Source organism: Crinia signifera, chromosome 2 (genome assembly GCF_055691185.1).
Source record: "Crinia signifera chromosome 2, ASM5569118v1, whole genome shotgun sequence".
Classification (NCBI taxonomy): Eukaryota; Metazoa; Chordata; class Amphibia; order Anura; family Myobatrachidae; genus Crinia; species Crinia signifera.
This window is the reverse complement of record NC_139218.1, coordinates 16,051,743-16,073,162: the sequence shown is the minus strand read 5'-3', so window position 1 is coordinate 16,073,162 and position 21,420 is coordinate 16,051,743. Positions and strand designations below refer to the sequence as shown.

The 21,420-nt window shown below is 49.9% G+C and overlaps 2 protein-coding genes across 4 annotated transcripts in view; one reads left to right on the top strand and one right to left on the bottom strand.

Moving 5' to 3' along the window:
- The window catches only part of GPHRB (golgi pH regulator B), a 29,567-nt gene extending 14,362 nt beyond the window's left edge, over positions 1-15,205 (top strand). For both annotated transcript variants that reach the window (XM_083171625.1, XM_083171627.1), the window contains exons 8-15: positions 568-648; positions 6,565-6,674; positions 6,892-6,980; positions 7,313-7,405; positions 8,482-8,577; positions 9,453-9,542; positions 10,885-10,950; positions 14,148-15,205. In XM_083171625.1, the coding sequence (XP_083027751.1) occupies positions 568-648; positions 6,565-6,674; positions 6,892-6,980; positions 7,313-7,405; positions 8,482-8,577; positions 9,453-9,542; positions 10,885-10,950; positions 14,148-14,360 (838 nt within the window). In that variant the 3' untranslated portion in view covers positions 14,361-15,205. The remainder of the gene's footprint in view (positions 1-567; positions 649-6,564; positions 6,675-6,891; positions 6,981-7,312; positions 7,406-8,481; positions 8,578-9,452; positions 9,543-10,884; positions 10,951-14,147) is intronic.
- A 1,070-nt stretch (positions 15,206-16,275) lies between these two features.
- Positions 16,276-21,420, bottom strand: part of PDZK1 (PDZ domain containing 1) — a 55,299-nt gene continuing 50,154 nt past the window's right edge. For both annotated transcript variants that reach the window (XM_083171621.1, XM_083171622.1), the window contains exons 7-9: positions 20,663-20,938; positions 17,580-18,071; positions 16,276-16,881 (exon numbers count right to left, since the gene is read on the bottom strand). In XM_083171621.1, the coding sequence (XP_083027747.1) occupies positions 16,819-16,881; positions 17,580-18,071; positions 20,663-20,938 (831 nt within the window). In that variant the 3' untranslated portion in view covers positions 16,276-16,818. The remainder of the gene's footprint in view (positions 16,882-17,579; positions 18,072-20,662; positions 20,939-21,420) is intronic.

Sequence of the window (21,420 nt, the reverse complement as noted above, 5' to 3'; positions counted from 1 at the left end):
CGTAGCAAGCCACCGCGCCCGCAAGTGACTTTGTTGCGCTTGCCCCGCTGTCTGAGTCCGGCCAGTCGGGATCCTGGCATCGGGCTAATGACTGTCGGTACCCTATGCCACACCCATTTTCCCCATCATCTGTCGCATACACACTGAGCAAAAACGCCCATTGTGTGTGGACCATAAGAGGTGCCATTAATAGGGGGGGTCCTTATAATTGGAACACAGCTAGCGATGGTGGTCTAAGAATATGTTACTGCTGGAGCATACTTCCTAACTGTCCCAATTGTCATCTGACAGTCCTGTTTTTGGGTGGCTGTCCCACCCACCTGCACAGTGTCCTGCAGTGGGTGGGGGGGGGACCCATTGTAAGTGGCACCCATAGTGTAAGTGGCACTGAGTGCTGCCGTGAAACTCGGCTAATAGGGAGATTTCCGCTGGCTATATGGTCGGCTCAGGGATGGATAGGGTACAGCTGGGCACAGCGGGCAGCTCTGTGCATCTGCAGGTGGCACTGAGTGCTGATGCCAGGGTTAAACAGAAGATAATTTATGCCCTGCTTCTCTGGCCTTCCAGGAACGTGACGGAAGCTGACATCCAGGCGCTGGAGAGGAGACTGCTGCAAACCATGGACATGATCGTCAGCAAGAAGAAGAGGTAATGCTGGCAGCAGTGAGGCCACTAGAGGGCAGCAGAATCCTCTGTCTCACACAGGGGGAGATGTATCAAGCCTTAGACAGTGATCAATGGAGAAGTTGCTCAAAGCAGCCAATCAGCTTCTGTCATTTCTAGCACTGTATTTGGATTTTGATGCTGATTGGTCGCTTTGGGCAGATACTTCACTTCATCTCTCTGAGGCTTGGTACAGCTCACCTATAGTACATATTATTTCTATAAATACTTACATACTGTATGACAGGGCCACGGGGATTTTGTGGATCCAAGTTCCTGTCATTTAGAAAGTGCCACGGTTACGTGAAAACCGGTGCTGCAATGTGGCAGCTTGGGTAATGAGCCTCAGTATCACATTTCCCCAGTGATCCTCAGTATCACATTTCCCCAGTGATCCTCAGTATCACATTTCCCCAGTGATCCTCAGTATCACATTTCCCCAGTGAGCCTCGGTATCTCATTTCCCCAGTGAGCCTCGGTATCACATTTCCCCAGTGAGCCTCAGTATCACATTTCCCCAATGAGCCTCAGTATCACTTTTTCCCAGTGAGCCTCGGTATCACATTTCCCCAGTGAGCCTCGGTATCACATTTCCCCAGTGAGCCTCAATATCACATTTCCCCAGTGAGCCTCGGTATCACATTTCCCCAGTGAGCCTCGGTATCACATTTCACCAGTGAGCCTCTGTATCACATTTCCCCAGTGAGCCTCGGTGTCACATTCCCCAGTGAGCCTCAGTGTCACATTTCCCCAGTGAGCCTCGGTGTCACATTTCCCCAGTGAGCCTTGTTGTCACATTTCCCCAGTGAGCCTTGTTGTCACATTTCCCCAGTGAGCCTCGGTGTCACATTTCCTCAGTGAGCCTCGGTGTCACATTTCCTCAGTGAGCGTCGGTGTCACATTTCCCCAGTGAGCCTCGGTGTCACATTTCCCCAGTGAGCCTCGGTATCACATTTCCCCAGTGAGCCTCGGTGTCACATTTCCCCAGTGAGCCTCGGTGTCACATTTCCCCCCCCAGTACACCCAGCCACGGACACTAAACCCTTGGCTGCACCTTGTGGAATCTCTGAGGAGGCTCGGCCTGCCGGGGACTTTGATACTGGGCCTTAGTGATATCTCTGTACTGCAAAGGTTACCTGCAATTTCGCTGAGCTGGCTCCTACCTCGAGTTATGGCCATGCATCACACAGCTGATAATGGAAACGCCATGTTCTGTATTAGTGTTATTACTAGTATGGGTTCTGGGCACACATATAGGAAACATTCAGGTATTGCAGGTTATAGCACCTGGCAGCGACCATTGTCATCTGTGCACTTCTGTGTCATGGATTCCTGCTCTGATCTGTCGCCCCGAGGTTTACTCAGCATGTCTGGGGTTTATTGTAGTAAGCACAGAGACGGACACAGTGACTTCTACACGATGAGCAAATGTACGGAGGAGATAAAGAGAATACCTCAAGTGTTTATACAAGGCGCGGTGCGTTATACAGGGTCCTGTCACAGAGCGTTATGTAGTATAGCAGGTGGGATGCATGACATTTATTTTATATAGAGGCGCAACTGACCCCACAGTCTTCCATTCGTGTGACAGGAACCTCACATCACTACTCTGTGCTGTTGTAACTCTCAGTCTGTGGCTTCCTGCTGCCTCCATTCCCCTCCTCACATGGTGTCACTGCCCCTGTCACATGCAGCCTGTCCTCACTTAACACATCACTCATCTCCTGATATACTCTGTGCTGCTGGGGACCCTGCTCCTCCCACTATATAACTGTCAGTCTGTGGCTTCCTGCTGCCTCCATTCCCCTCCTCACATCATGTCACTGCTCCTGTCACATGCAGCCCTGTCCTCACTGTCACATCACTCATCTCCTGATATACTCTGTGCTGCTGGAGACCCTGCTCCTCCCACTATATAACTCTCAGTCTGTGGCTTCCTGCTGCCTCCATTCCCCTCCTCACATCATGTCACTGCCATTGTCACATGCAGCCCTGTCCTCACTGACACATCACTCATCTCCTGATATACTCTGTGCTGCTGGGGACCCTACTCCTCCCTCTATATAACTCTCAGTCTGTGGCTTCCTGCTGCCCCTATTCCCCTCCTCACATCATGTCACTGCCCCTGTCACATGCAGACCTGACCTCGCTGACACATCACTCATCTCCTGATATACTCTGTGCTGCTGGGGACCCTGCTCCTCCCACTATATAACTCTCAGTCTGTGACTTCCTGCTGCCGCCATTCCCCTCCTCACATCATGTCACTGCCCCTGTCACATGCAGCCCTGTCCTCACTGTCACATCACTCATCTCCTGATATACTCTGTGCTGCTGGAGACCCTGCTCCTCCCACTATATAACTCTCAGTCTGTGGCTTCCTGCTGCCTCCATTCCCCTCCTCACATCATGTCACTGCCCCCTGTCATATGCAGCCCTGTCCTCACTGACACATCACTCATCTCCTGATATACTCTGTGCTGCTGGCACCCTGCTCCTCCCACTATATAACTCTCAGTCTGTGGCTTCCTGCTGCCCCCATTCCCCTCCTCACATCATGTCACTGCCCCTGTCACATGCAGCCCTGTCCTCACTGACACATCACTCATCTCCTGATATACTCTGTGCTGCTGGGGACACTGCTCCTCCCTCTATATAACTCTCAGTCTGTGGCTTCCTGCTGCCTCCATTCCCCTCCTCACATCATGTCACTGCCATTGTCACATGCAGCCCTGTCCTCACTGACACATCACTCATCTCCTGATATACTCTGTGCTGCTGGGGACCCTACTCCTCCCTCTATATAACTCTCAGTCTGTGGCTTCCTGCTGCCCCCATTCCCCTCCTCACATCATGTCACTGCCCCTGTCACATGCAGACCTGACCTCACTGACACATCACTCATCTCCTGATATACTCTGTGCTGCTGTGGACCCTGCTCCTCCCACTATATAACTCTCAGTCTGTGGCTTCCTGCTGCCTCCATTCCCCTCCTCACATCATGTCACTGCCCCTGTCACATGCAGCCCTGTCCTCACTGACACATCACTCATCTCCTGATATACTCTGTGCTGCTGGGGACCCTGCTCCTCCCACTATATAACTCTCAGTCTGTGGCTTCCTGCTGCCTCCATTCCCCTCACATCATGTCACTGCCCCTGTCACATGCAGCCCTGTCCTCACTGACACATCACTCATCTCCTGATATACTCTGTGCTGCTGGGGACCCTGCTCCTCCCACTATATAACTCTCAGTCTGTGACTTCCTGCTGCCCCCATTCCCCTCCTCACATCACGTCACTGCTCCTGTCACATGCAGCCCTGTCCTCACTTACACATCACTCATCTCCTGATATACTCTGTGCTGCTGGGGACCCTGCTCCTCCCGCTATATAACTCTCAGTCTGTGGCTTCCTGCTGCCCCCATTCCCCTCCTCACATCATGTCACTGCCCCTGTCACATGCAGCCCTGTCCTCACTGACACATCACTCATCTCCTGATATACTCTGTGCTGCTGGGGTCACTGCTCATCCCACTATATAACTCTCAGTCTGTGGCTTCCTGCTGCCTCCATTCCCCTCCTCACATCATGTCACTGCCCCTGTCACATGCAGCCCTGTCCTCCCTGACACATCACTCATCTCCTGATATACTCTGTGCTGCTGGAGACCCTGCTCCTCCCACTATATAACTCTCAGTCTGTGGCTTCCTGCTGCCTCCATTCCCCTCCTCACATCATGTCACTGCCCCTGTCACATGCAGCCCTGTCCTCACTGACACATCACTCATATCCTGATATACTCTGTGCTGCTGGGGATCCTGCTCCTCCCACTATATAACTCTCAGTCTGTGGCTTCCTGCTGCCTCCATTCCCCTCCTCACATCATCTCACTGCCCCAGTCACATGCAGCCCTGTCCTCACTGACACATCACCATCTCCTGATATACTCTGTGCTGCTGAGCGACCTCAGAGTGTCCCGTCCTGCTTATTTCCCACAGACACATAACCCACGGTAGCTGATTCCTCCAGTCACTGACTAATGTCACAATATGAGAAGTAATGTGACCTCCAGAAACTGATTACAGTTATTTTATAGCTCATTAATCTGTAGGTGACAATATTATGGGATGTTTATTTCCTTGTATGTCACTACTGTTTGTTATCACTTCCTCATTTGCAATAATGCATTAATAATAATTGGAAATAATAATGTGCGTATACCAGTAGCACTGGCCATCTTATCATGTGATGGCTTCTGTTATAATGCCCGCTGCTTCTCATTAGTCTCCCGGAGTCATGTAGGTCCCCTGTGTTACACTATAATGCTGTCTACAAACCAGCACATGACCACAGATGCATGGGCTGCTGGGAGATGTAGTTCTCTAATTGAATAGCAAAACCCTGCAACTGTGGGATAATCACCACAAAATGGGGTCTTGTAAATTCCCCGCCTGCAATTGAATCTGCCCCTTAGTGACTGATTTTTAGCAGCAGAAGCCACTAATGTCCCAGAACAGAGGGTTTCCCATATACATGAGCTGTAATCTGCAATATAGAAAGCTAGGCCTTACAGAGTATAGCAATACAATAATACTATGTGATGGGAAGTTACAGGGGATGTACATTTAGGAAACTTACTAATGTTCTCTCTCTCCCCCTCTCTTTCTCCGCCTCTCTATATCTCCCCCTTTTTTTTTTTCTTTTTCTTTCTTTCTCTCTTCCTTGCTCTCTCTCTCCCCTCTCACTTTCTCTCCCCTCTCACTTTCTCGCCCCCTCTCCCTTTCTCTCTCTCTCTCTCCTCTCTCTCCTCTCCCTTTGTCTCTCTTTCCTTCTCCCTTTCTCTCTCCCCCACTCCCTTTCTCTCTCTCTCTCTCTCTCTCTCTCTCTCTCTCTCTCTCTCTCTCTCTCTCTCTCTCTCTCTCTCTCTCTCTCTCCCTCTCATCTCTCTCATCTCTCTCATCTCCCTCTCCCTTTGTCCCTTTCTCTCTCCCCCTCTAATTTATCTCTACCCCACTCGCTTTCTCTCTCTCTCTCTCTCCCCCCCTCTCCCTTTCTGTCTCCCCCCTCTCTCCCCCCCCCATTTCTCCCCCCCCCCCTCTCTCTCTACCTCTTTCCCCTCTCCTTTCTCTCTTCCCCTGTCCTTTTCCCTCTCCCTTTCTCTCTCCCCCCCTTTTCTCCTTTCTCCCCCCCCTCTCTCTCTCTACCTCTCTCTCTCTCTCTCTCTCTCTCTCTACCTCTTCCCCCTTTTATTTCTCTCTTCCCCTGCCCATTTCTCTCTCACTTTTTCTCTCTCCCTCTCTTTCTCCCCCTCTCCCTTTCTCTCTCCCCCCTCCCCCCCCCCCTATCTCTCTCTCTCTCTCTCTCTCTCTCTCTACGTCTTCCCCCTCTCATTTCTCTCTCTTCCCCTGTCCATTTCCCTCTCCCTTTTTCTCTTTCCCTCTCTTTCTCCCCCTCTCCCTTTCTCCCTCTCCCCCCCTTTCCTCCTTTCTCCCCCCTCTCTCTTTCTTTCTTTCTCTCTCTCTCTACCTCTTCCCCCTCCCATTTCTCTCTCTTCCCCTGTCCATTTCTCTCTCCCTTTTTCTCTCTCCCTCTCTTTCTCCCCCTCTCCCTATCTCTCTCCCTGTTTCTCCCCCTCTCATCTCTCTCTTTCTCTCTCCCTCTCCCTTTTTCTCTCTCCCTCTCCCTTTTTCTCTCTCCCTCTTTCTCCCCCTCTCATCTCTCTCTTTCTCTCTCCCTCTCCCTTTTTCTCTCTCCCTCTCCCTTTTTCTCTCTCCATTTCTTTCTCCCCCTCTCCCTATCTTTCCCCCCTCCCTCTCTCCCACTCCACCTCTCCCTCTCATCTCCCTCTTTCTCTCCCTCTCATCTCCCTCTTTATCCCCCTCTCCTTCTCCCTCTCCAGGATAGCGATGGTCCGGAGGAACATGTTCCAGAAGGGAGAAGAGCACAGCCGTCCCAGTGGCTTCTGGGGGATGATAAAGAGCGTGACCTCATCCGCCCCGGGCAGTGAGAGTATCCTTTTTCATCTCCAGACAACCCAAATGTCCAAAGTAGTATTATAGTCCCCACCTCCAACCCTGCAGAATGAGGCGTCTTCCCTTGCCCAACAGGGTATGCCATCTATAACCTGGCAGCCCTTATATCTAGCACCTGAGAAGGGGAACGGGAGCATTGGCTTCCCCATACACCGTGTAGTAATGGGAATTAGTGTCCTTCACTCCTCTCTCAGACCTGTCTCAGATCCAGCAAGAGGTGGACGCTCTGGAAGAACTGAGCCGTCAGCTGTTCCTGGAGACTGCCGATCTTCACGCCACTAGGGTAAGGTCCGTCCAGCCGCCCCTCATACCACCGCTATAACCGAGGTTCAGAACTGCCCTCCACCATTTAGTGGTTTGAGGAATGGGTGAAAAATATTCTGCATCATTCGGTCCTCAGACCTCTCTGATCCACCTGGCGGTCAGGCAGGGACCGGAGATGGCTTCCATACACCATGAAGTGTACAGATGACATCCAACTTTTGGAAGAAGAGATTTTTAGCTCATCTAATGGTTGCACACAACCCTCACACCCCAGCTACAATATATAGACCGGATCCCACTGTAATAATATCCTTCTGATTTATACGTGTGACCGTTCTGTTCTCTCTGCAGGAGCGGATTGAATATTCCAAAACCTTCCAAGGAAAATACTTCAATTTCCTGGGCTACTTCTTCTCCATATACTGCGTGTGGAAAATCTTTATGGTAAGATGTCCTTTTTATTATCAGACCCATAGGGCGGTATCCAATCACCTGCGGTCATTGGCTGCAGACTGCGCTGAGGGCTATCCAATTAGCTCACACAGGAAAAAACAAATCCCCAAATGCAGCCCTGTTTTCAAGTGAAAACTGGGGACAGCGACCAGTGTAAGGGCTCAGGTATCACCGAACCTGTGTGTTCTCGGGAGAAAACGTATATTTTTTCCATGTGCCCAAATCGCATTACCCGAAAGGAAATCGAAGGTCTGCTTTTCCCTCCTATTGTTTGTTTGCACTTAGGCCTGATTCAGCCCAGCCAGCTGTCGACTTTATTACTGTCGACTTGCCGACTCATCCCTTTTAAAGATGCAGGGAGCTAGAATGAACACTACTGTATGTGACAGCGCGATCTCCCTTGACCCTTCCTCCAAGCTGTTGTGAAACTACACATCCCAGCATGCCTTGCCACAGTATTAGCATTCCCTAATAGCCAATATGTGGCAAGGCATGATGGAACTTGTAGTTTCACAACAGCTGGAGGGCCACAGTTTGGCAGGCTAAGTGGTCTCTGGGTGGTGCAGGCTGGGCGGTCGCTGTGTGATGCAGACTGGGCGGTTGCTGGGTGGTGCAGGCTGGGCGGTTGCTGGGTGGTGCAGGCTGGGCAGTCGCTGGGGGTGCAGGCTGGGCGGTTGCTGGGTGATGCAGGCTGGGCGGTGCAGGCTGGGCGGTTGCTGGGTGGTGCAGGCTGGGCGGTCGCTGGTTGGTGCAGGCTTGGCGGTGCAGACTGGGCGGTCGCTGGGTGGTGCAGGCTGGGCGATCGCTGGGTGGTGCAGGCTGGGCGGTCGCTGGGTGGTGCAGGCTGGGTGGTCGCTGGGTGGTACAGGGTGGGTGGTCGCTGGGTGGTGCAGGCTGGGCGGTCGCTGGGTGGTGCAGGCTGGGCAGTTGCTGGGTGGTGCAGGCTGGGTGGTCGCTGGGGGTGCAGGCTGGGCGGCGCAGGCTGCGTGGTTGCTGGGTGGTGCAGGCTGGGCAGTCGCTGGGTTTGCAGGCTGGGCGGTCACTGTCTGTTTCTTTGTTCTTCCCAGGCCACAATCAACATAGTATTTGACCGAGTCGGAAAGACCGATCCGGTCACGAGAGGGATTGAGATCACCGTGAATTACCTGGGCATACAGTTCGACGTAAGGACGACTTTATAAAGTTCTTTAATATGCATCTAATAGAATAGTAATTATATCACAGTCTCTGTTCCTGTGAGCATTGATCGGAAGGGAGATAACACTGAAGGAAATGGACACAGTGATGGTATAATCACAGAACATTCACTGCCCTTGTCTTAACCCTTTGAGTGCCAACGTTGCTCACAACGACTGTTCTTTTACTATAAATAAATGCCAGTACAGCCCAGTCGATTAATTGAAGTTTAGTTAAATATTGCACCCAAAAAAAAAACAGTCGCTGTGAGCGGCGCCGGCATTTTTAAAGGATATTTTGAGGATCACTCACAGCAACATTGGCACTCAAAGGGTTAATAAAACCCCCCGTTTGCTTGGCACTTGTTTTCTCACCTATAATGACAAATTCCCTTGGCACTCAAAGGGTTAACCACCTTTCCTTGCCTGAAGATGGCAAAACGCGTCTGGTCTCCATCGTCCAGCAGTGGCAATAGAGGGATAGTTGCCCTTTAAATCCCATTTATACATCAGCAAAGTGTATACTGAGATAACCTTATGTAATCAGGCAGCAGGGATATAATCAGACGGTATAACTGCAATATAATGAGTCCTTTGCCTTGTACTGGAGATTATATGGGTGTTAGTATCACTTGGATCCGTACTGTGTATAGATGTGTCAGCCTGTAGGCATGTGACACCTGATAAAACCAATGTGAGTATTTGTTTGAATGGCACATGCAGCATTATTATGTATAAATCAGTGTTTCTTCCCGTCACCATAGGCCAGAGATCGTAGGGTCACACAGTGACATGTAACATGCATGTATTGTGCATCACAAGGATAGAGCACGCCTTATATATGTCCTGATTTTTCTACACAGGTCAAGTTCTGGTCCCAGCACATCTCCTTTATCCTTGTGGGAATCATCATCGTCACATCCATCAGGGGCTTACTGATCACTCTCACTAAGGTCAGTAATGTTAGAGGACAACTCCATATCTGTGCATAGGACTATGCAGTGGCGGATCCAGGGTTGGGGGATATCAGGGTACTACTGCTATTGACTCGTGGGGCAAGGAAAGCGCAAAGACTGCTGTTGCTCAGTGGTAGCATCTTCCAGCCCAGCATAGACTGCTGTGCGCTGCTGAGGTTCTGGGGCATCTTGCGTTATCCCTGCCTGATGTTTCCTGCTGTGAGCCAACAGTGGTAGTGTGCAGGAGTACTTGGGGGTCTTACATACACTCTGATAGATCATGCATCTGACCTCTGGTAACAGATAGGGCAGGACTTGTATTTACAGAAGAATCACAGGAAAAAGGGGGCAGATGGATTAAGTTTGGAGAAATGATAAAGTTGTTAGTGCCAAGAGAGGCAAGGAGAGAAAGAAAGTTTGCGTCCGTCTCTCACCAGCCTGGGTGCCGGTCAAGTGTGCACACCACGTGACATGGCAGGGTTCCCCGACGTACGTTTCGCTGCGCTTCGAGGACCTCCAGGACGAAGCGCAGCGAAACGTACGTTGGTGAACCCTGCCGTGTCACGTGGTGTGCACACATGACCGGCACCCAGGCTGGTAAGAGACGGAAGCAAACTTTCTTTCTCTCCTTGCTCTTATATCACTCTCTACCATCCCTAATCCCCTTTTCCCCATAAATCTACAGAAATTATAAAGTGGAAGGTGCTAAAGCAGCAGACTATTAGCTCCTAACTGTCAAGTTACAGATACGTGCGTTCGGCGGGGTGGAGTTAACCTGCTCCCTAAGCAGTGAATATACGCAGCCTAGCGAGCAGGTCTGAATTACCCTCTTAATGCCCAAGGCACGTGGGTGGCCGGGTGCTTGTAAGAAGGTAAATAGCACGTAACAGACAGGGCTGTACAGTTAGTCCAGGGACCAGCGGCAGGCAGGGCAGAGCCCTCGGGGTGGATGTGATACTCGCGGCACTAATGTGTCTTTCTGTTGTTGCCGCCGGCACCTTTGTGTTACTGATTTAGCGGCAGTCGCACGATACAGCGCGTAGTTGTACATTTTGGCGGGAGGATGCGACAGAGTCACCACCACTATATCACTGACACTGAGGTTGCTACTTTACTCCTCTCTCCGGGGATGTGTTGTCCCTTTACTATTATGTTATTATTACAGCACAGTTATATTATTACAGCACTGAGGTTCCACTATATAAATCATATTTATACCTTTCCCGGGGTGGGTTACTATGGACGTTTGTGTTGTCCGAGTCTTTATGGATTGCGGAGTGTTCAGAAACCGGCCTCTCGTCACATTTATTTATGCGGATAATTGTTGCTTTGTCCTCAGTTCTTCTACGCCATCTCCAGCAACAAGTCTTCCAATGTGATTGTTCTCCTGCTGGCCCAGATCATGGTGAGTAGATGGGTCTCTGTCTGGTGGTTGTACATTTGTGCTGTGTGTACGCGTGCTGTGTGTGTGTGTACAGCGTCCGCCCTGACATAACCGTACATGTAATAATATCGTACTAATGTGTCCGGGACACACAGTATATAATTATTGGTGTTTGCATGACTTTTAAACAGCCATCTGTAGGGCATAGGCGAATCTAAGGGGTGGTCCGGGGGTGCACCGTACCACCCATTAGACTGCCCGGCTCCTGTACCTTTAAATATATTTTCTGCCGCCGCTGCCCGGATTTAACATAAAAAACATGGACACAGGACCCGGGAGGGCTGCGCGCATGCCCGACTGCACGCAGCTCCTCCCATGGTCCTTTGCGGAGAGTGCACCACCTGACCTTGGGCGGCGCCAGCTCCCTTCGTGTCCTCCTCCTCCTCCGTCCTTCCATGTGCTGCTGCGGTGGGGGCTAGCGCGCACGTGTGTTTGTGTGCGCAGCAGCCAGCACAGGGTCCGGGTCACGCGGCAGCGGCGATACTGAGAGAGACTGCCCCCGAGTCCTAACTCCTCTCCCTCTGGGCGCCGGTAAGTGCAGTGAGAGTGACTCACTGACACTATGATTTCTCTCTATTGTGATTGACTTGCTTTTATAACCAAAAAAACGCTGTAATCTGTCCCAGTGCCCTGCCCAGTGCCCAGCAATGGCTTTTATTAAAAAACAACAACCGCTGTAATCTTTCTCAGTGCCCTGCCCTGAAATATTACAGGTTTTTTTTTGTTATGAAAGCCCATTGCTGGGCACTGGGCAGGGCAAAAATGTTCAAAGCAATAATAAATGAATCTGTGGACATGGCACATACCCCCACAGCGGTGAAAAAATGGGGGAGTGGCTTGTTCTGTTAAGCCACACCCCTCAAATGAGGCCACACCCCTTTTAGACCACACCCATTTTTGCGCAAAACCATTATCTCTAGTCTGGGACCACTCATTAGCATATTTCTAGATTCGCCTATGCTGTAGGGGGCAGTAAGCCCGCGTTGTCCCTGCTTTGTGCATATTTAGGCCGAATGCAAAGGCAAAACTGCCCCCCCCCCCCCCCCCCCTGCAGGATCGTACGGATGGTCCAGGTGCAGATTTAACTAAAGGAGTATGGGTTATTGGGTTGGCCCAATTTAGGTCCACATGCATTGGGTTGATCACTGAAGGTCGACACCTGAAACAGGTCGACATGGCTGTGGTTTGAAGGTCGACTCAAGCATTAGGTCGACAGTGGGAAGATCGACAGTCATAAGGTAGACATGAGTTTTTCACATTTTTTGGGGCTCGAATGTCTACACAGTTGACATGGACACTGTCTAAGTCAGTGGTTCTCAACCTCGGTCCTTAAGGACCCCCAACAGTGCATGTTTTCCTGGTAACCCAGCAGGTGCACTCATTACTCACTGACACATTTTAACAGATCCACAGTTGGAGCTAATTACTTCACCTGTGATTCTGTGAGGAGACCTGGAAAACATGCACTGTTGGGGGGGTACTTGAGGACCGAGGTTGAGGACCAAGTGTACCGCGTACCATCTCCTGGCTCGCTGCACTATTTTATTCTCCCACCGCGCTGTAGTGGATGGTAGGGCATGAAATACCACCTGTCGACCGTCCCGTTGTCAAACTTATGCTTGTCGACCTTAATCATGTCGACCTATTTTACTTGTCAACCTAAGGCCTGTTGACTTAATGCACGTCGACCTTAATACGGTCAACCTTCTGACCGTGTTCCAACTAAACCCAACTCCGTAGACTGAACAGTGACCTTGCTCCGCCCCTCCGTTACGTTACGCACCGCGCCGTGTGACCTTTTCTTTCACATTTTTGGGTTCTTTAAGCCCAAAGCTCTCAGTAGGGTGCAGGTAGGACAGGGTCGCCCTCTGGCCTACACTATCGCTGTCACGGTTATGTCCTTGTACACTACTGATGCAGTCGCATCAAACATCCCTTCTCGGCGCACCAGATCCCGAGCTATTCTGCGCCAAGATTCTGTTTTTGTGCGAATGTGCCTCTTAATCACGATGCGATGCGTCAAAACCGCTTCACGAGACTGCGCTGATAAATGTAAACTGCGACCCATGTATATCTGTGTGAGTCTGTATAGGAAGTGCTACGGTGCAGATCCAGACTCAGTCGCACACAGATGTACAAGAGTTGCATCTCAAGTTGATCAGCGCAGTCTCAGGTTTTGTCGCATTGCGGTTGAGATGCAAATTCACTAGCGAATATGTGAAAAAGGCGATCGGTCACTTGTGCCAGGCGTCTCATATTGAGGCTCGATGTATGAGGACACATATGTATGTCACATTGTCTCCCCGCATCTCCCTGTCACCTCTGTGATACCGTCTGTGACCGGTCCCCACCCCCCGATCTCTTCTGCACTTCGCCTTTGTAATCAGTAACATTTATGTTAATTATTGACTTTGAGCACAAATTTCCAGTCCTAATGGTGCAGCGGCAGCAGCCAGAACACACCCGTCCTCCAAGACCCAGGATTGCAGCACCTTACTGTCTGTGCTTCTGCCATCTGATCCTCTGATTAAAGGGCACCTGCCAGCTGCGTTTATTAAAGGGAACCTGCCAGCTTTTATTAAAGGGCACCAGCCAGAGGCCACTGAGGTGCCTCCGCTCTCGAGATGCCTTGGCGATCCCTACAGAGCACCTTTGAGTGAGGACAAGTGGAAGTATCTGCAGAGATGTCTTGGGTTAGATTTACTTCTAGATTGGTTGCCTTGGGCAACACCACTACTTTTAATTTGTAGACACTTGAGTAAATCTACCCCCTTTGTTTAAACTGTTCACGTTACCAACAACCAACCCTTTCATTCAATGCAAACTTCCTGTTATTCTCCTAACATTCTATTTGGCGCAGGCTCAGTCGCGGTGCGGACATTCTGGTCATGTGAACGAATCTGCAGGAACATTCATCCCAAAGCTGGCGTATCTGTGCCACTCCCATAGTAATGCATACAGCCTATCAGAGTGTTAAAATGTTCCAGGTCCGAGCCAATCAGAGGAGAGGACTGCCCAGAGCATTAGGACGTTAGACCAATCTGTAACTGATCGGATCATTAACAGTAATAGACTGACTGATCCCACTAACCGGCAGCCAGTTAATATTCTGCAAATCCTATGTATAAGTGTCACTGAGTTCATACTTTGTATTCCAGGGAATGTACTTTGTGTCGTCGGTGCTCCTGATCCGGATGAGCATGCCCCTGGAGTACCGCACCATCATCACGGAGGTGTTGGGAGAGCTTCAGTTCAACTTCTACCACCGCTGGTTTGACGTCATCTTCTTGGTCAGCGCCCTTAGCAGCATCCTCTTCCTGTACCTGGCGCACAAGCAAGCCCCCGAGAAACACATGGCGTATAGCTCCTAATGCTGACCCCGCACCGGGCTAACAGGTGTCTCCTGGGGCGACGAACATCTGCCCTGCAGCCCTGGCAGGAGACCCGTCCGGTGACTATGATCTGTAATCTGGCTACAGAAGAGAGACTTTGCCAGAACGCGATACACTTACTGGTTTACGCGATACACTTACGGTCTCTGCATACATGCTATTGGCCACCAGGACCGGCTGCGACTTCCACGTGTTCTCCCGGCTCCCAGTTATTTCTTAAAAGTTTTAAAACTGTAGTTAGTACAAACACTTTGCTATGCACTATACCACTGAGCTGGAAGAGTCCCACACGGGGAGCCACGGAACAGTGAGAGGACTTTGCGTGCGGTTCCCTCCTTCCGTTAGGTCACGTGGCTCATGAAGTTGTCTCACTGCGGTCGTTCACACTTGTCCAGCGTTGGACCCATCCTGCCGATTACGCCGGTACTGGCTAGGATAACATGCCTGATTATGGAATGAATCTCCCATGATCCTTAAATTAAAAACGCGGTAGATCGAAAATGAAAATGAATTGTCCCTAAGGTGCCTGGAACCGGCAGACCCAGTATCCCATCATCAGAAATAGACGGACAATCCCATTAAAGGGTTTGCAAACCATAAAACTCGTCGCACTTAATTGGCCACCTGGATTTTGATTTCTGCTTTTACCGTCGCACATACACCACGGATTTCATAAATTATATTTAGCGCTCATTAACGACCTATCAATTAATTAAGGCTGGATGTTATTTTACTTCTGAATCAAATGCTGGGATACTTGAAGGGTATTTGATCCTGTTTGTAGCAGGTTTGTTTTGTTATTAAATAATTTTGTTTTACAAATATGTCATTGGTTGTTTGATTGAGCCAGATATATGGTACCGCCAGCGTCTATAGGGAGCGGTGGTGGCAGTATTTATAGCAAAAGGCTGGGGTGATAGATCAGCTTTGGTGCTGCATGATCCTCGTATTTTTGCACACCTCTATATGGTTGCATTTGTGAGGAGGTGGAAGGTCTGTAAAGGCCCATACACTGTGGGCTTTCCCCACAGCCATGAATTCGATCATCGCTGTCCATACACGCTGGGCATAGTCGCCCAGTGTGTATGGAGCTTAAGCCTAAGCGGAGGGCTTTATGGTCATTTCCACTCTACAAAACCTCTTCAGTTTAATAGCTGCTCAGAAAGTGGCTCTTCCCTGCATTCTGTATACTACTAATGAGACGCATTTTGCACTTGGGCGGTGAAATGCGTTTTTCAGCTAATATTAAGCATTTTGATAAAACCTTTTACATCCGTAAAAAGAAACAGTCCTGATGTCCGCTTACTGGGGCTCTGTAACTTATAAATTAGAATAGGTAAGATGTAAGATCATGGATATTTTATTTAGGGAAGGGGGTATGTTATTTCTTAATTTGTATTGACAAACATTTTTCTCTGCATTTTAGACAGATTAGGACGGATCATCGCGCCTCATAAATATATGCACTGGTGCACTTTTATTGGGGATGTCACTTTTAGGGGCTGATTCAGCCCTTGTCGCTGCACTGCGAATCCCAGCCCAAACGATTATTGGTTCATAGTGCACAAGTGCCAGGTCTTTCCGTGAACAAAGCCAGCAATGGCTCGTCATTGCCGGCCGTTCGCAAGAAGATTGACAGCCGTCCGCTGTTAGTGGGGGTGTTTTCTGGGAGCGCCTCAGGAATAACGCCTGCATCTCCCGGCCATTGGGAGAGCGGGCCACTGACTTCAGTGATCATGCACCAGCCAAATCAGCTGTTTGAAAAATGGCAGTTGGGAGTTGATTGGCTGGTGCGTTATCACTTTTCTCTTTATCTCCACTTCACCTGGCTTAATACATCTGCCCCCAATGTTCTGTGGAATCTGGGGTTATATTATATGACGCACACAAGCCATAAAGGGAAACCTTGTATTTTATTTATATCTAGGAATGAAGTGATCGTATTGTACCAGGTTACATTATTACAGAACAGCTGTCCGGACTTCAGATTAACAATACAATCAGGTCAACCTCTATTTGTCGACATGCATTATACCGACACGGTCAACGTGGTCACTGGAAACATCTTATAATGGTCCGCATTAAGTTTTTCATGGTTTTTTTTTTAACTTTTTTTTTCATGTCGACCTTTCTGCGATCTTTTGCTTGTGTTGACCTTTTCCCATTGTCGACGCTATGCTGTGCCTGTCAACGTTTTGGAGTCAACCTAATAAGTGTCGACCCCATGAACACAAACCCCTTATCCACTAGTAGGGTAATCAATAAACTGGGAAGCGGCCCATTCAATTATAATCATATCGCAGCTCAGACAGTGACGCCACCTGGTGGACAATTTCTTGCGAGTCCGTCCAGGAATAGAAGTGACTGAGCGGGGATCGCGCAGAGGCAGTGCGCCATTTACACAGCGCCAGCTCCTGGATCTGTGATCTGTAAGTGGTTATAAAGCGGTGTCATCGTCACTTTCTTTCTTGGCTGGCGGATCCTGTGATGTTTTATTCTCCTGCGACATAATAATAAGATTACCGTTAGGTTATTTTACTAAGAACTACGGTAAGATCAAAGTAAACACATAAAGGGGATTTCCATGGAATGTCACAGTATAGATATTAAATATTAGGACACTAGGCTATATACTGTACGTGAGAGGGTAAATGCCGCCCTTAAATTGCTGGGCGTTCCCCCTGCTTTCCCACCATGCCCGCCCACTATTCAGCGAACGGCCTGAGTGTGCATTACAAATCCTAGTGGGCCCAGAATGCCAGGACATACTGGTGCTTGTAGTTCTAGACACCCCAGTATACTCAGACATATACACTATGGGTGGGGCTTGCTGGGACCGGTTGTAAAAACAAATCTGGAATTATAATTTAAACTATGGCACCACACCCACTGTGCCAGAGGAGTTTGGGGGGAGTGCTTGTGATTTCAGCTCTTTATTTTTGGAAGGGGCCTACATTTCTAAGGGTAATCCAGTTCTGTGCTCATCAGGTTGGGGCGGAGTGACGGTTATAATGAGGTGGATGTATTAAGTCCGGTGAAGTGATAAAGTTGTTGGTGATAACGCAGCAGCCAATCAGCTCCTAACTGTGAAGTTACAGGCTAGGTTTGAAAAATGAGAGGAGCTGATTGGCTGCTGTGTTTTCTCCTTCCACTTTATCACTTCTCCAGGCTTGATTGCAAATCGGAGCGCTTACTCACCAGTGCGATTGGCTCAGTCGCGGGCTTTGCGTTGGGCTCAGTCTTGGGCTTTGCGTTTGGTTCAGTCGCGGGCTTTGCGTTTGGCTCAGTTGCGGTCTTTGCGTTTGGCTCAGTCGCGGGCTTTATGATTGGCTCAGAAGCTGGCTTTGCGTTTGGCTCAGTTGCTGGTTTTGTGATTGGCTCCGATGCTGGCTTTGCAATCGGCTCAGTCGCTGGTTTTGCCTGGCTCGCTTGCGGTGTCAGATCAGCGACGGGAGCACTTTTGGTTGCCGGTAGAGGTTCGGCCATGGATGCTGTTATTTGGATATTCTGTGCCTTGTAGTGTTCATGACCTTCTGGTGAAACAACCAGTAGTGTGATCTCAGCTCCTGCCTGTTTGATCCTCATCACAACGTCATCGTACGCCTCCGCCATTACGTTGATGCCGTTCACTTCCAACAGGATGTCGTCTTCTCTTACCCCGGCCACGTCGGCTGGGCCGCCCTTCCCAACCTGCCAAGTGCAGAGAGATTGTGAGAGCAGAACATCTGACATTAACAAAACAATATTATTTAGGCTTCAGCCAAATGCTGACCTCTGACCCGGAGGACCGTGATAAATACCGGTTATGGTACAGGAGATCTACAGTCAAAAGTGCGACAACTATCGGTCAATAGTCAAAACGTCTACATGTTTGTTTGTTTGTGTCTATGTCGGCATAAGTGTACTGCGTACCCAAGCTTGCCATGCTTCGGGCACGCGCTCTCTTTGTGATCAGCATGCTATTATAATCTGACTCTTTGCGCATCTAGTTTTTTTTTTTAAATCATGAAAAACGCTGGTCGCCCTCTACCAACCTTTTTCGGTACTTGTGTATTATCTGGGCGCCTGATTTTTTGATTGTATGCCTTAACTTAAGGCATACAATCAGATGCCATGGACCCGATTTTTTGTGGAAAAATGTAAAAATCGCGTCGATCACATCGCATGCGATTTGGTCACATACAATGCGATCAACGCAATTTTTACATTGGATCCAATGTTAAATGGAGCGCAGCGAGCCACCGAGGGTACGTGGATAACTTAACATGTATTCCGCATCCCCTTGCGGGGCTCGCTGCGCTCGCCACGCTTCGGGCTCGTATTCCGCGTCCCTTTGCTGCGCTCGCTACACTATATAAAATCAACTCCACACCGACGTGGATAGTGGGGGTATGAAAAAGTCGGAGGACACGTACCGCCGCCCCTCACGGGCTCGCTGCGCTCGCCACACTTCGGGTTGGCGTTGATCGCGGCGTGGCGTTAACAATGTTGGGGCATTGTTAACCATCAGGGTGCTTAGACAGTTAAAAATGGGGTCTGGGGGGCATTTAACATTGGATCCAATGTAAAAATCGGGTCCATCGCATCGCATGCGATTTGGTTGCATGCGATGCGATCGACCCGATTTTTCCGACCCGATGAAAAAAATCGGGCGCCCAGATAATACACAAGTACCCCTTTTTCATGTTGGCCTTTTGACAATGTCAACTTTTTGACTGTCAACCTATAGTTGCTCTATACACTGCATATCTAATGACGCAATACCTAAATACTGAGAGTAATCGGACTGATATATTACATATACACTAACAGCGGGGCCTCCTCTATAAAAGTTTTAGTCACTTCCCAAACCTATGAGGTAAATTTGCTAAAGCTTCTGAAAATGAAAAAAGCCATTCTTATGATGTAGACCACAGGTTCTCAAAGTCGGTCCTCAGGACCCCACACAGTGCATGTTTTGCAGGTCTCCTCACAGAGGGCCTTATTCTGGTTGGTTCGGATGGCTCCGAATGCGTCCGGACGGCTGATGGTTGGTGTTTGCGCATGTGCAGCGGCGAATCTGCGCATGTCTGAATGCCGCGCACGTCCGAATACGGTGTGAATTCTGTACAATCCGAGCAGGGGGTGGAGAGGGGCGTGAAGGGATGTTTGGTCTCATTACCATATGCGGACGCCCCGCGTTTCATTGGCATTCCCATGAAAACGCTGGGCGTACATATGGTAATCCGGTGCTGACGCACGTGTGGGGGCGGACACCTGACATAGTCGGATGCCAGCTGCCCGCCCAGATCCCTGCTTTCACACTGAGAAATGTCCGAGTGGTCTGGAGCACTCGATGCGGCCTGACCGCTCGGTCCATCATTCGATGTTCGGTGACCATCGGAGGATGGGGGTGGTTCCCACAGATGGAGGAGGTGTTCGCATGGAAAATCCACTCGTGGTCCGTTCGTTCGGCGTCTTACCGCATTCGGACGGTGTGAGCGATCCGTACGGTAGGCGGGGCTAAGAACACTCGGTTCCAGTCCGCAAATACGCATCCATCCGAACCAACCAGAATAAGGCCCAGAATCACAAGTGAAATAATTAGCTCCACCTGTGGATCTTTTAAAATGTGTCAGTCACTAATGAGTGCACCTGTAGGGGGACCTGGGAAACGTGAACTGTGTGGGGTCCTGGGGTGTGGGTAAAAAAACGGACCTGGGCAAGACCCCGGAATGCCGGACTGGACATCAAAGACTGCATTCGGGAGCTTGTAGTGTCCGGTCCGGGGGGTCCTGTCCGAGGGGCTGCCTGTGACCGCTGTCACCAGGGAGAGGACGAGGGAGAGAATGAAGCCTCCCTGTATGGTCCGGACCACACGGGGAAGCTGTAATCCCCCATGTCCCTGGTAAAAGATATCACAGGCATCCCCCCCGGATGGGATGGGACCAGACACTACAAGCTCCGGAATGCAGAGTTTGATGTCCGGTCCGGCGTTCCCTGGTCTTGTCCGGGTTCGGTTTTTACTTAGTCCCGAGTTTGGGAACCACTTATGTAGATAAACCTAAGTCTTCTAAATAATAATCGGGACAGGAGATAGATGGAGGAAGTTATGAGCTTGGACCCATGCTCAGTCCTGTTGGGCAGAGGTTTCAGTACGCAAGGCCGATGTTCACGCCAATGTGCGACTATCGGTAGACTGTGCATGGGACGCGATTGCGCAGAGCAGGGTTAAAAGGACCACTGTGACGCTGCAGCGCGGACGTCATTACACAGTGAAAGGGACTATTTGGAGGACGTACCTGCTTCAGATATTGCCCCGAGACTTCTTTGATGGCGTTCAGGTTGAAACCAAAACCGGAGTTCCCTTTTTTCAGTCTGCAGAGTCTGGGCTTGTGGATTGGGTCCAGGGACGGAGCCGCTGCTGCTGGTGTTGGTGCTGGTGCTGCCGCTGCTGCTGGTGGTGCTGCCGCTTGAGTTGGTTTGGGGGCTGGTGTTTCTGTTGGTTTTGGAGCTGCTTCTTTTACTGGAGTGGGAGCCGCTGATTGTTTTAAATAGATGAAGGGAGAGAGTCCGGCCTGAATGACAAAGCACAGAAGAAAGTGTTATATAATCCATACTTATATAGCGCCGGCAAACTCTGTTTGCTGTTGGGAACAAAACTAATTAAACAAGGCTGAGTAATAACAGACAGAGAAAGAGGTAGGAGGGCCCTGCTCGTCGGCTTACAGGCATATTGTTTTCTTATACATGATGATGTACTGTATGTATCAGCATTCTTGTCGTGGCGAGATCATGCATTTATAAGATGCTCAGATGCTGCAAATATCCTCGATAGAATGATATCTATTGGCGGATCCAGTAGGGGGCGCTAAAGGTGGCAGCAGCCGTGTGTGATAGAAGTCAGTCAGCACCACAGACAACTTAACCAGGTCTTTGGTTTATTAGCCAGGCAGAACAGGTTTGCAGGATGACACTGTGTTAAGGCAGCAGGTAAGTACAACTGGTACACAATGCACATATATATAACCGATGATCCGACCAAGAAGGGAAAGGAAAG